Source organism: Lepidothrix coronata, unplaced genomic scaffold (assembly GCF_001604755.1).
Source record: "Lepidothrix coronata isolate B3197 unplaced genomic scaffold, Lepidothrix_coronata-1.0 Scaffold33, whole genome shotgun sequence".
NCBI lineage: Eukaryota > Metazoa > Chordata > Aves > Passeriformes > Pipridae > Lepidothrix > Lepidothrix coronata.
In genome coordinates, this window is record NW_016690213.1 from 3,389,787 (window position 1) to 3,402,594 (window position 12,808).

Consider the following 12,808-nt stretch of genomic DNA (forward strand, 5'->3'; position numbering starts at 1 on the left):
TTCAGAAAGGGTTTTGTTCCACCCTCAGGTTTTACAAGTAAGGAAAAATGCAGTAAATACACCATGAAGTCTGTGAGCTGTGTTAACACCAAAACTCTTCTTGTCATAAATCCTACTGTATGATGAAAAATTCAAGAGACAAAGAAAGGTATGTTGAGAACTCTTCTCTGGTACCTGGAATGCACCTGCTACCCCATAGCTGTAAGGGGTTGAGCAGAAGAAGACACAGCCTCAAGTTGTGCCAGAGGAGGCTCAAGTTGGACATCTGTCAGAATTTCTTCATGGAAAGGGTTGTCAAGCATTGAAATAGGCTGCCCAGGGAGGTGGTGGAGTCACCATCCCTGGAGGTGATCAGAAAAAATAGACATGGCACTTAGTGCCATGGTCTAGTTGACAAGGTGGTAATTGGTCAAAGGCTGGACTCAATGATCTTGGAGGTCTTTTCCAACATAATGATTCTGTTATTCTGTGATCATGTCAGGCTGCCACAGAAGCTTTTGGTGGCCTCATCAAGTTGACTACACAAGAACTGTAGTTACTAGTCCATGTAATCCAAAATTCTCTTAACAAGTGAGGAATAATAATTCATTTGAAAACCTCACACCACTAGCGATATAGCAAAAACCAAGAAAGTTTTGTCTGTATGAGCTATATAGGTGCATTCTCACAGCACGTTTTTTCCCTGTTTCAACATAAGATGCATTTCCCAAAGCCACTCAGTTTCATTTTGAATGAGTCTGATTTAGAGGCAGAGAATGTCCAAGTAGATGTTTGCTGACCCTATCTCTGTTCTGATGGAGAAGGGAGCAAAAGGGAACTTAACACTCACAAATAAGAAAAAGAATGAATAGGACCTAGTGGTAAAGTCCAGCCAAAGACTCTGAATGGTTTACCTCTTGTAAGGTGCAGCTTGATTTGGCTCTTTATAAAACCTGTCCAATGGAAAGCAATCTCAGGTATGAGGCAGTACTTTTGTGCAGAAAGGTGGTAAAGAAGCAGCATACAGAAATTTAAGAAGGAAGTGAAGCAATACAGAGAAAACTAAGAAGGAAGAAAAGAGAACAGTTACTCATTTAGGAAATGCCTACTTGTTGAGAGGAGGAAAAAAATTTGTGCTAGACTAGCTGTCATTTTAGCCTAAATGATTGTTGAGAAGACAATTCTAAAAGGCTTTGAAGAAAGTCCAAATCAAGCCTCCTTTTTTCTCCTAATTAGCCAGTCAGAACTAATCTTCCTGCTACACCTGCATGTTAACAGCACCAGCAGAGAACAGCTCAGGAGCAGGAGGATGCTCCTCTGCCCTTATCTCTGCATGTGAGCCCCTTGCTGCTATGAACTGCAGGCTAACAAGCACAAGTTGTGCCACAGGATGCACCATAAACTCTGGGATAACAGGCATAAGATATCAAGTGGACAGATAAAAACAATCCTAAATTTAACTTTCTCTCCAAAGCAACCCTTCTTTGCTATCAGAATACTACTACAGAATAGCATCAGCTAAATTGGCCTAAAGGATTTGTGGGGTTTCACATTCGTGATAGGCCTGTTGACAATATGCCTGTATAATCTGTCTTCGAATTATCACACAGAACTATAAATGACCTTTTTCTGTCAAAATAATGAGCTGAACATGGTTCTGAATGGTGGGGTTTTTTTAAATCCAAAGTCTAATTTAGGAATATGCCCTTTTACTAGGATACTCTCTACCTCACAATTCTTCTCTAATGAGAAACATGGTTCTAAATTAGATCACAGGAAGGTGTAAATGTGTCTGATTAAAAACCTATGGTAAAATGCAAAGAAGGAATATAATGTACCTCCATAAAAGTGAACAAAATTGGCCCATATGTTAAACTGCTATGTAACTGATAATGCTTCTGATGCATGTATTGCCAATTTTCCTATGTAATAGGAATTTTATGTTTCCATTTTTGCTTGCTGAGTAATTGTGAAAAGTTTTCTATGTAAATAAGGATGTATTGATACTTTAAAAAATCTTGTTTCCAGTTGGATTAGCAATAATATATCAGTATGCAACAGTATAATAAAAATTATCCCTTTATAGATATGGCTAAATTTTCATATTGTTGTAAAGTCATATAAAGAGTTTATTAAAGCTAGGCCAAGTTATTTTCAAACAGAGGAACATCTTGCAACATAAAAAAGATGAGGTAAGTTAAATTAATCTAACTTCCTTTTTAAGGGAAGGGGAGGAGGAGATAAAGTAAAACAAAAAAAAAAAAAAACAGCACAGGAATGGGTGGGGAACCAAGGATAATTTAGTATAAACTGGAAGGTGCAGGGAGAGACAAGACTGTAAATAAAAGGACAAAAAAATAAAGTTTAAAACTGTTGCACCAGTTAAACTTCAGCTCATTTTTGTGTATTCCTCTCTTAGTGTATAGCTCTAATGTATTATTCAGAGTAAGAAAATAAACTAATTGTATAAAACCAAAACGGTTAAGTTACATGAAAAAAAAAATTTTATATCATTAACCTTCACATACGTTCATTTTATACTTTTCCAAACCTTGGTAACAAATTTCACCGATTTTTTTTTAATCCAACATATAATACTTAACGATATACAGTAACAGCAGGACACAGATTAGATATTCTCCTTGGTGTTTTCTTAGCAGTCATGCTACAGCTGTGATGCTCCTTTCCCAGGGATGTAATTCTGTTGACGAAGCCAGATTTTTTTTTTCCCACAGCTAAGTATCTCTGTAATTTCCTTGTAAATATAGGATGGATACAGGGACTGCCCTGAGACCTGGCTTGCTTCCACACGTGGGCTGTGGGACTGTGGTGGCAATCCAAAGCAGGCAGAAGTCAGACAGTGGTAACTTGGCACCTGGTCTTTTAGAGCCTTACGGTTATAATGACTACAAACACCTGCACAGCACAATTATAACAGAAAATTAATGAAGGCTGTTGTGAAATGCTTGGGGGCTGGTTTTTGGAGAAATGATTTGATGATAAGTAAACTAATTTTTCTTTCTGTTCTTACGGATTTTTTGAATTTGACCCACTTTTACCTTGAACTATGTAGATGCATAGGTTTGGGTTTCCAAAGGTACTTAAAATTAGGTGGCCAAATTTTACTGGAATTACATGAAAATAAATTTTTCTGCCGGGAAGCAAGAGAAGTTGTTCCCCATCATGACATCCTCACTGCTTGGCCTCTAGTGATCGTTTTCCCTTAGGGTTCTTTCAGAGCCAATTGTGGAACCAGAGAAGTCCTCAGGCCAAAGAGACAATTCCAAAAAAAAAGGCAGTAAACAGGGTAGGTGTAAATTGTTACAATTTTGATAGGATTCTACTCTTTTTTTCCTGTATTCTGCATTTGGCACAATGGCTACTCCCAATTCAAAGCAGTGGGATGGCTTAGTCTTGATACAGAAGATGTGCAGCAGAGGGGACTGATTTGAAAAATATTTAAAGACTCTAACTTTCCAAGCCTGAATGAAAGCTGAAATGCTGATAATTTTCACGAAGTCTAGAAAAAATATAATTTCTAGTGAATTAAAATATTTAATTTTGATTTTTAAATGTCAAACTTACTTTTGAAATATAGATTGACCTTCTGCAACAAAATATCACTTTAAAAATATCAGTACCTTTCCAAAGTTTTGTTCCAAACTGTTGATGTGAGACATTTTGATGTGTCAGAATACTTTCTCTAATTTCCTGTTGGAAATGAATTATAGCAAAACAGATCTGATCTCATGTGCTTGTTTCAAAGGAAATGCACAGATGGTGTATGGTTCTGGTGAATGATTCTGTTGAAGTCTATGAATACATCTAATAAATACAACATCACTAAGTCTAGCATTGCTAACTTGAAGCTGTACCTTCAAAAGTAGATGCATTTTAGTCATTACAGATCAATTAAATCAGAAAAATATAAACAACCTATATGTTACCTCTTCTCCTTCTTCAATATGATAATCCTTCCTTTCATTTGGCCCTCCAACGAACATCACATTTAATTGATAGCGATGCCTAGAAAAGAAAGTGACATTTTAAAGCTACCTCTATTCATGATGTTATTTTTTTAACTTATTTTTAAAAATTTTGTTAGGACAGTGAGTCAAGGAAACAATGTTGAGTGAAAAGCAACATCCAGAATGAGAATTCAAAAGAGCTTGGATGCATCTCTCTGCTCTGTCACTGTCCTGTTGGGTGATTTGAGGCCAACTACCTCCCTGCTGGTGTTTCAGTGCCTCCAGATATGAAAAGAGGACAACAACAGCTACCAACTGTGGAAAGGACTTTGAAATGTATAGATAAAGAATGCTACCTAAGAGACAGGAAAGAGGAAAATGGATCTTTGCCTTGAGCTGATTATGTAAAGACAAAACTCTCTTAAAAGTTAATATAAGTAAAAACACATTTTTCCCCCATAGCGGTAGAATTACCAGAGATACTGATGGTAGCAATTATCAGTTAATTTCTCTTCTATTTATACTGATTTTGCTAACCTGTAACAATGTTACAATAGTTTCAGTGGGGTTGTGGCTAATTCAGAAAGGAGATTCCAGGCCCCTTCTTAACTCTACCTCTTTAAGAGCCCCAGTGAGCCCTTCTCTTAGCTGTCACAAAGAACAGCTATCACCCCAATTACCTATCAGACCATTTACACTAATAAAGAGGTAAGGTAACAGGTTTTCCTTTGCTAAAGAAAACTCTAAATCAGGACTGTTAGCTGGGATTCAAAATTTGTTCTTATGTCTCATTATGGTAAGCATCATATTCTGAATTCAGAAGAAGAGCTTTAGAAATACCTGTAAAAATCAACTATGTCAAAAGTTTTGATTTTACACTAACTTCTCTTTGTTGAGGTTAAAAAGCATTTAAACTTGTAAGATTAGTACAAATAATTAAAATACAACATAAGAGCCGCAATTTAATTAGATGTATCCTTTTCTTGACTTTGGTAAAACTCTAAACAGGCAGTGCTTCAGGAATTGAAGTTTTTTTTTGAAAACCCAAATCAGCATTCAAAAATTTTGATTTTCTCAAGTGTATGGAACATAACTTAATAAAAGCTTGAAAGCCATAACAACTTTAGACACTCAACTTTAGACACATTAGTGATTTGCTGTGAGACCTAGTTTTTAACTTTTATTTCTTTCTTAAAACATAGGATTTTAAGTTACTTAAATGTTTTGAGGTGGTTGCCTTCCAGTGAGGCATTAGGTGGCAGTGAGAAGGTTGCCTTGCAAATCTTTACTCAGCACATAAAGGATGAAGCCTTTAAAAAAAATGTTGGATATCTATTAATTTCTTCTTGGAAAATTGCCCAAAACTTTTTGGAAAATCCTGAAAACATTTAGGTAGCACCAGAAGCAGGTGATGAGAGACTCAGAATCCATGCAGTAGATGGTTTTTCTCTCCTCCTATACAGGCTAAGGTTATATTGGAAAAATGGAATTTTTTTTAAATCTATGTAATTTTTATCACAAAAAATGTTTCTTGTTTCTCTGTGGCTTCTTGCAGTGCTTCTGGGGAAGGCTATTGACAGATGTCACATTCCAAAGCTACTTAAGGATTACACAGAACTTCTGGTAGGTGCTACAGTGCAGTAATAACAATAAAGGTTCAACCTACTGATAAAAAAAGAAATTAAAATACTAAAATTTCACCATTGTCATTGGTAAGCTTTAGAAATGGATACGCTTTACAAAATCCTTCTAAGCCATTTTGAAAATGAAAGGAATGAAAACACCCATGACAAGAAGATAATTTCCTCATTCTCTCCAGTTGTGAAACTATTGCAGTGATTCAAGTTTCACAATTTTTCAGTTCAACATACAACTGTAGTCTCAACACAGACACAGTAGGGATGTGCCCCGTACCTTTTCTTTGCCTTGCAACCATTGCTTTGAAAAGTAACCCTTGCACCTGTGAATGGAAATTAATATCATGGCTACAGAATTGCCCATTCAGCTTTTCATTAAAGATAGCACTTCAGGGTAGGGCAAGAGGCATATTCTTTGATATGTCTTTAATGGTTAAAATTATAAAGCAGGATTATTGTTTTAATTAGAGTTAAGAAAAATCCTTTTTAATTTCTTTATAAAATCTGAGTCTATATTACTCTTTAGAGAGGATACTTTCTAATGAAGCCTCTTGTATACAGAGTTTTAGACAAAAGATGTTGTCCTCAGCTTCACTGAAAAAAGAAATCCTTGCTAATGTTTTGACTAGAAGGTGCAATACATTGGACAATTTACACTGGAATTTATGCACAAGCTTCGACATTGAGAATATGCATAAGTGTACACGTGTGTAATACCCACACTTTTTCTCTTATATTACCTCTCTCATTCAGAATACAGTCCATAGCTTTTAAACTGCCTCTTCAGCCTCCCCTACCCTCCTGACAGCGCTGGAAATGCCTTGTAAACCTGCTCCTCCAGTGCCCTTACTGTTCCTTTCTCTTTGTTTTCAGCGATATATACCGATGGTTATGATTGCTCCTGCAGCTTTGGCTCCTCTGTGATGTTGGAATGATTCTCAGCAGCTCTATCAGGTTATAATTTAGTAGCACTAATTTGTTAGCTATATCTTATTGTTTGTGGATGTGATGCCATCTCCTCTGATTTCTAGTTTACTGTCACAAAGCCTGACACAAATGCTCTTAACTCAGTCTCACTGCCTATGAGAGACTTCGAGTTGAGGCAAGTAGCTTGTATTGAAGTTGATCTTTGCAGCTTCTGCTGAGTCACTACAAAACAGACTTCAGCCACTATCAGTTCTTCAAAACAGCATTCTGACTGCAGTCTGATGAGGAACTACGGTTCCTTAATAATCTTTACCATGTTATGCATTTTTGCCGCTTCCTCTTACAGCTAGAAATATTTATATATCTAATAACTTAGTAAAAGAAATCTTCCTTTACTTACATAAGTTTATTGCAAACAGGTGGCAAAAAGGCAGTTTTGTTTTCTTCTATCCATTTGTTCACATTCACAAGAAGCTCCATGGTCCACCAACTATGAAACTTTTGACTGAGATATTAAGAGTTTGCAGAATGATCTTCCTGTGAGCAAACAGCATGTGATTCCACCCCCAGTGCTTAGGGGCTGGCTGGCAGTAGAGGTGTCTTCAGGCTTCAGTGTCAAAGGGGACAGGTCCATCAGCCAAAGGTTATTTTGTAGAGTATTAATGCTCCAGCAGCTTAGCTAATAATTGACTAGTGTTTCTAAAATATATATTTTCATTGGAGACTGTTTTTTGCCCACAGGAGGTCTCTTGATTCTCTTTACTGCATCAACTGGGGTGTGTATGTTACCTCTCTACAAAAATTGCATTGTTACACAGTGAGAAAAATGTGCAAAGCTTGGACCTCCCTGGGATCTTCTGCCAAATAACCAAAGTACAGATGTCTCCTGCATTTTTAAGACCAAAGGTAGCTGTCCATAAATGCTCATTTTAATTTGATCACTCTGTGCCAATGTTGTAGCAGGACTTGTTGGAGAACTGAACCTGGTTCTGTGATGCCCTTTGGGAAAGTGCAGCGTATTGCCATCAAATTGTCAGGCAAACAAGAAACTGAGAAGTACTGGGCATCCCATATCTGTATTAGTCTTTATTCCCTCACTAGTTTCTGTTCAATGCCTACACAGTTGCTACAGGACTGCTCATTGTGTTCCCCACCACCCCCAATTTTTTTAACAAGCAAATGTATAAACATTTTTTTCAAACACCAAACATGTGAAATGGGTGGTAAACAAAAAACCCCAAGACATTACAATATTTTAGCACTTTGGTCTTGACATAGCTTAGTCTTCTGCTTATATCTACACTGTGCTTCACGGGTGAATGTGTCTGGGTATATGGCTGTAATACGATTTGGTTAAAAGTGAGTGGTGTATCCTCCGTGGTTTGCACATATGGGCAGTACAGCTATGGGACTGAAGAGTCAGCATGCTGAACAGTATGAATCTGGAGATCTTTACCTTATACCATAGTAATTTTGCAAGGGAAAAAAAGCAAGGGAGTATAAATTTGAATTAATTTTATGCACTTATTCAAGTATGTGATTCTGTTTTACCTTCATCTCTACCACTTCTTTGCAGGTTAGTTTAAACTCATCTTGTAACTGATAAAAGAAATACATTAATTTTGGGATACAAAGATCCACATGTGGATTACAGTTCACATGTATTAGTACAATCAGAATCGGACTGGCAATAATTTCCTCTGAAATAAGCCCAAAGTAATTATTATTTCATTCAATTATAAAACACCACCACCACATTATTTATTTAAAACAAGAAATTTCTACCAACAAAATGGCTGTGGTGAGACACCAGTACACAAGAAACTCATTAGGCCTGTTTCTGGACTTACAGATAGGTATATTTTGATATTTTTTGTTCTGTAGGCTGCTGGCAAACTATTTAGCTGTGACAGAAAGAGAGCTTATATTTAAAATGCACTTTCACTTAAGGGATTATGACCCAGCCTCATGGGACTGGAGAACTGAAGACACTCTATCTTAACGATCGCGGTTTTGTAAGGTTTTACCTCATCATTAGTAACAGGTATCACAGAGCAGGACTTCATTTGTTGGGCATGAAAGCCAAGGTACTCTACAAAGTCACAATACAAAAAACTACAGATCCTGGAATTGATCGAGCTAATCCTTTATCACCACACTATTAATGTGCCAGTTTTAACGGCGGGCTATTGTCCACAACCCCTACTTTAATCCCTAGTCTCCACTTTTTTTCCACCAGGCAGAATACAAGCTACTATTACCTGCAGAGAAAACTTTCTCAGTCACAGGCTGATAAATCCATTTTGTGGCTGGAGTGAGGTAGGAAAACCTAGACCTACTCAGGAAGGAAACAACATGCACTTACAAAATTCACCATTAGCATGATGCCGAGGCTATTATTACAGGGTAGTATTTTCTGCAACCTTCTGAAATCAATAGGTTTTGAAAAATGCAGTTAATGACCTCTTCATGCATGTAACAGTGGGGCTAAGAAATTATCTGCATGGCAAGAAAGTACTGGGCCATGAAATGCTACTTCTGTGAAGTGTATTGGAGAGCCAAAGAAAAGAACCAGTGCTGCAGTCTCTGTGAGACCCAGGTAAATACATGCACCTCATACACTGCATGAACTGACTGGGGCCTGGATTTTTCTTGCTAGTCTGCTTCACAATGACTCTTCACATCCATCAAAGCCTGTTTCAGCCGCTGGGGTTTCTGTTCTACCATTTGGCTCAGATCCTTCCCTTTCTGTAAAGGTAAGGACTCTATTTGTCAGCTTTCACTGCCAGAGAACTGCAACAGTACTGAAGCACAAAACTGCTACATCAAAATAATCCATCTTTTGCATTGAGGGTGCAGGAAAGAAATGTTAAGTGAAAAAAACCTGAGTTTAGGACAACACCTACTTTATTTTTCTACTTTCCTCAAACACCAGACCTACTAGAGACTTAAATTTCCAAGTTGGTGTCCAGCAAGCAGACTATGTTAATAAAAAGCAAAAGCTAAATATTGTGTTTCTAGTTAGAAGGACTATTAAGGCCAGGGGTCATTGGCCAGGATTTTTATTTGTATTAAAGTGGTATCTGGTCATATACTTTTTTTAATTATACTCCCTATACTAATTTTCTTTTTGTTCACCTAAAGAAGGTGCTAAAGACCTAGAATTGTTTAGAGCCCCTGGGAACAGAAGAGGGAAACAGACCATAAAGCCAGCAAGCGTGGATACTGCCTCCTCCACTCAGCCCATTCTACTCTCAAGCAAACAGCAGTGCAAAAATTGGCTCTTAAACCTTGTTTTTTTTCACACTTAGTGCAAAGAAGTATTCTGAAAAATCTTCACCAGGGGAGGTTTGCATTTGCCAGCAATTTGAAGATAAAAATCCTTTCAGTATCGTTTCAACTTGGCCGTTCTGTCCCTGTGCAATACCAAGACTGATTTATCTATGCTGGTGTTAAAAAAATGGAGCTACACTGAAGCAATAATCTGGACATTCCGCAAGCAGTAGGGAGCAAGTAACTTTCTTCACCATTAAGACAGCTTTAACTTCTGGTTTTTATATTTTCTTTATTTTTTTTTCCTTCTGTTAGTATTGCAAAGAAATGAAAAAGGAAGACATTTATATGACTAAATAATTAATTTCAGCCAGTTGAATACACTTCCTATTTTTGGTCAATTCTGTGCTTTTTTTGTTTGATCTTTGAGAACAAACACTAATTAAGTACTTATAAAATTATTTATATTAAAAAAATTCTATATAGTTGCTGAAAACAAAAATTCCAGTCAACAACAAATTTATTACTTGAACCCCTGTCCAGTTATGTTCCCACAAAGTGATACGGCCAAATTTCACTGCTATATTTGTAAACATACTACCAAGGGCCTCAGTTTGTGGGGACAAACATAAGAAACAAGTGATTCACATAGGACAACAGAATAATTAAAGATCCCACTAAAACTACTAGAATCTTCACCATTATCACTGTTACTTTTATGGGAAAGCTGATTCGTATACAACAAGCAATGATTATCATCTCTATAAACACTAAAATTAGAGTCTTTCTTGCCTAAGGTTAAATCTGCAATAAAGAGCTTCTCTGTATGTTCACAGCTTCAGCTTTTAGTCTTTCTGGCATTCTTGTATTTGCCAAAAAAGCCCTTGTTTGGATGAAATTATGTTCACAGCAATCTTTGTGTGGTATAGAACATTTTGTTAGTATAGCGATGCACTGTTAAGGGCAATGAAAGCTGCTGCAGTTTTCTGGTATGCCAACTAAATGTGATGACGGAAAATGTCTTTAAGAAATGAACTGTCGGTTTTCTCTTTTCTCCATGCCAGCCACCTTCATCAAGGGCCAGATACAGTAATTGCATGCTACTTCACCTGTCAGTGGTGTATACCACCGAAATATTACAAATATATTTTAGGTAATGCCCACAGTAATACTAACAGCAGAACAACTTTCTTGACAAGTGAGATACAACTCCTCTCCATTCAAAGCAGTCTTAAAAAAGTGTCAGCTCATTTATGGATTGTGGAGGGGAGGAGTTAATGGAGTCACACAAAACTGCTCAGTCTGCCAAAAGTACCTGGGAGATCCATGAGATTTACTTAAACTGGCCGAGTGCCTGTCACCTGCTGCTGGGCCACCAATGGTTCATTTTTAGAAGCCATGGAAATCCAAGCCCTGTGTAGCACTTTCTACAACCATCCATCCTGTAATGAAATTCCCAGAGCTTGTTCCTTTGCCCACGGTAAAGTCACTGCAGAAAGGAAAACACTATGTAGTGCTTAAGTCAGTAACAGAGCAGAGCACTCTAGGGAAGTAAATATAGCAGCAACGTAAATGTTTCCACGAGTGAAAAGAAAAATATGTCTGTCTCAACTGTGTGTTGGAGCATTGCTTGGATTTAATTATCTTCTGGTGCCAATTGTGTTTACCATCTTCTTGCCACATAAAGCTAACGTAGATCTGAATGTGAAATAAATTCATGTTATATGTATACGTTTATATATATATATATATAAACGTGTAGGGTTGAGTAAACACTTGTTTTGGAAGTGCCAGGCATCCCTGGTGCCGCACACAGCACGCAGGCTGCAGAGCCCCGGAGCGCGCAGGCAGCGATGCTACAGACATCGTCATTTAGCTCCCTGGCAGTAGCCGGATGTTTTTCTCAGCTGCCCGGGCCTCAGCACGACAGACGGTGCATTTTCTCCCCACGGCTGCAGATGAGCGCGAGGCTGAACTGGGCTGACCCAGCGGCCAATGCCTTTTGCCCAAGGGCGTCAGGAGTCTCGGACTCGCACGACCCGGGGCAGCGGCCTGTCTGCCTCGCCTCCGGAGCGCGGCACTGCGTGGGAGCGCCAGCAGCCCGGGGCTGGCAGGGGTCGGCCAGGTCACTGCCGCTGCCCACCCCACACCTGCTGCCGCCACGGCCGCACCATCCCCGACGAAGGCCACCGCTCTCCCCGCCCCGCCCCGCGCGGCGCAGGGGGCCGGGCTGTGCCCGCCGGCCCTGGGGCCGCCCTGTCCGCCCAGCGGGGAGCTCGGGGGCGGTGGCATTTTCCGGAGCTGCAGCTTGTCTCCTCCCTGTCGTGCTCGGGGGCGCCGCCTGCCCCGAGCGGCGCAGCGCCCGTCAGCTTCTTGTTCAGCTTTCCCCGCCGCTGTTCGGCCCCTAGGGACAGGAGCGCAGCCCGGGCAGGGCAGCGGGGTGGCCCAAGGCCGCCCCCCAGAACAGGGTGCAGGCACGTGTGCGCCCTTCCCCCGCCGGGGCCCGGGGAGCCCTTGATAAAGCGTTCGGGAGGCGATGGTGTCAGGGCTCCAGTGGCGCAATCGGTTAGCGCGCGGTACTTATACAGCAGTACAAAGCCGAGCAATGCCGAGGTTGTGAGTTCGAGCCTCACCTGGAGCACACAGCTTTTTGGGAGGGAAAGCGGGCTTTTTTGGGACTTGGCGGCGCTCCGGAGGGAGGAAGACAAAAGCGAAGGGAAAAATTATGCAGCCGTGGCGGCAGCGAGGGCCCGCTGGAGAGGGGCACTCGGCGCCCTGGGAAGTGGCTGGGGCTGGTCCCACCGCGAGCGACGGCGGCGGGCGCGCAGTGGCAGCTTGGGCACGGGTCTGTTTGGCTTCAGGAACACGGCCCCGCTGAGGCTTGTAGGTTTGGCATGTTCAGAGCAGCGTGTCAGGGCGCGGCAAAAAACGTGTTCCTGGTAAGAGCTGCTTGGGAGTGAGAACTCGCAGGAAATAGGGGTTATTTTATACGGTGTTGTTTAATACGGAGCGCAAGTAAACACT

At 40.0% G+C, this 12,808-nt stretch overlaps 1 protein-coding gene and 1 non-coding gene across 2 annotated transcripts in view; one reads left to right on the top strand and one right to left on the bottom strand.

The window, feature by feature from the left end:
• Positions 1-7,137, bottom strand: part of HAAO (3-hydroxyanthranilate 3,4-dioxygenase) — a 32,644-nt gene extending 25,507 nt beyond the window's left edge. The window contains exons 1-2 of the mRNA XM_017811770.1: positions 6,912-7,137; positions 3,927-4,005 (exon numbers count right to left, since the gene is read on the bottom strand). Coding sequence (XP_017667259.1) covers positions 3,927-4,005; positions 6,912-6,991 — 159 coding nt within the window. The 5' untranslated portion in view covers positions 6,992-7,137. The remainder of the gene's footprint in view (positions 1-3,926; positions 4,006-6,911) is intronic.
• Positions 7,138-12,331: 5,194 nt separating this feature from the next.
• TRNAI-UAU lies at positions 12,332-12,425 on the top strand. The gene is made up of 2 exons: positions 12,332-12,369; positions 12,390-12,425. It is a non-coding gene; the product is annotated as a tRNA-Ile (tRNA).
• Positions 12,426-12,808: the final 383 nt, after the last annotated feature.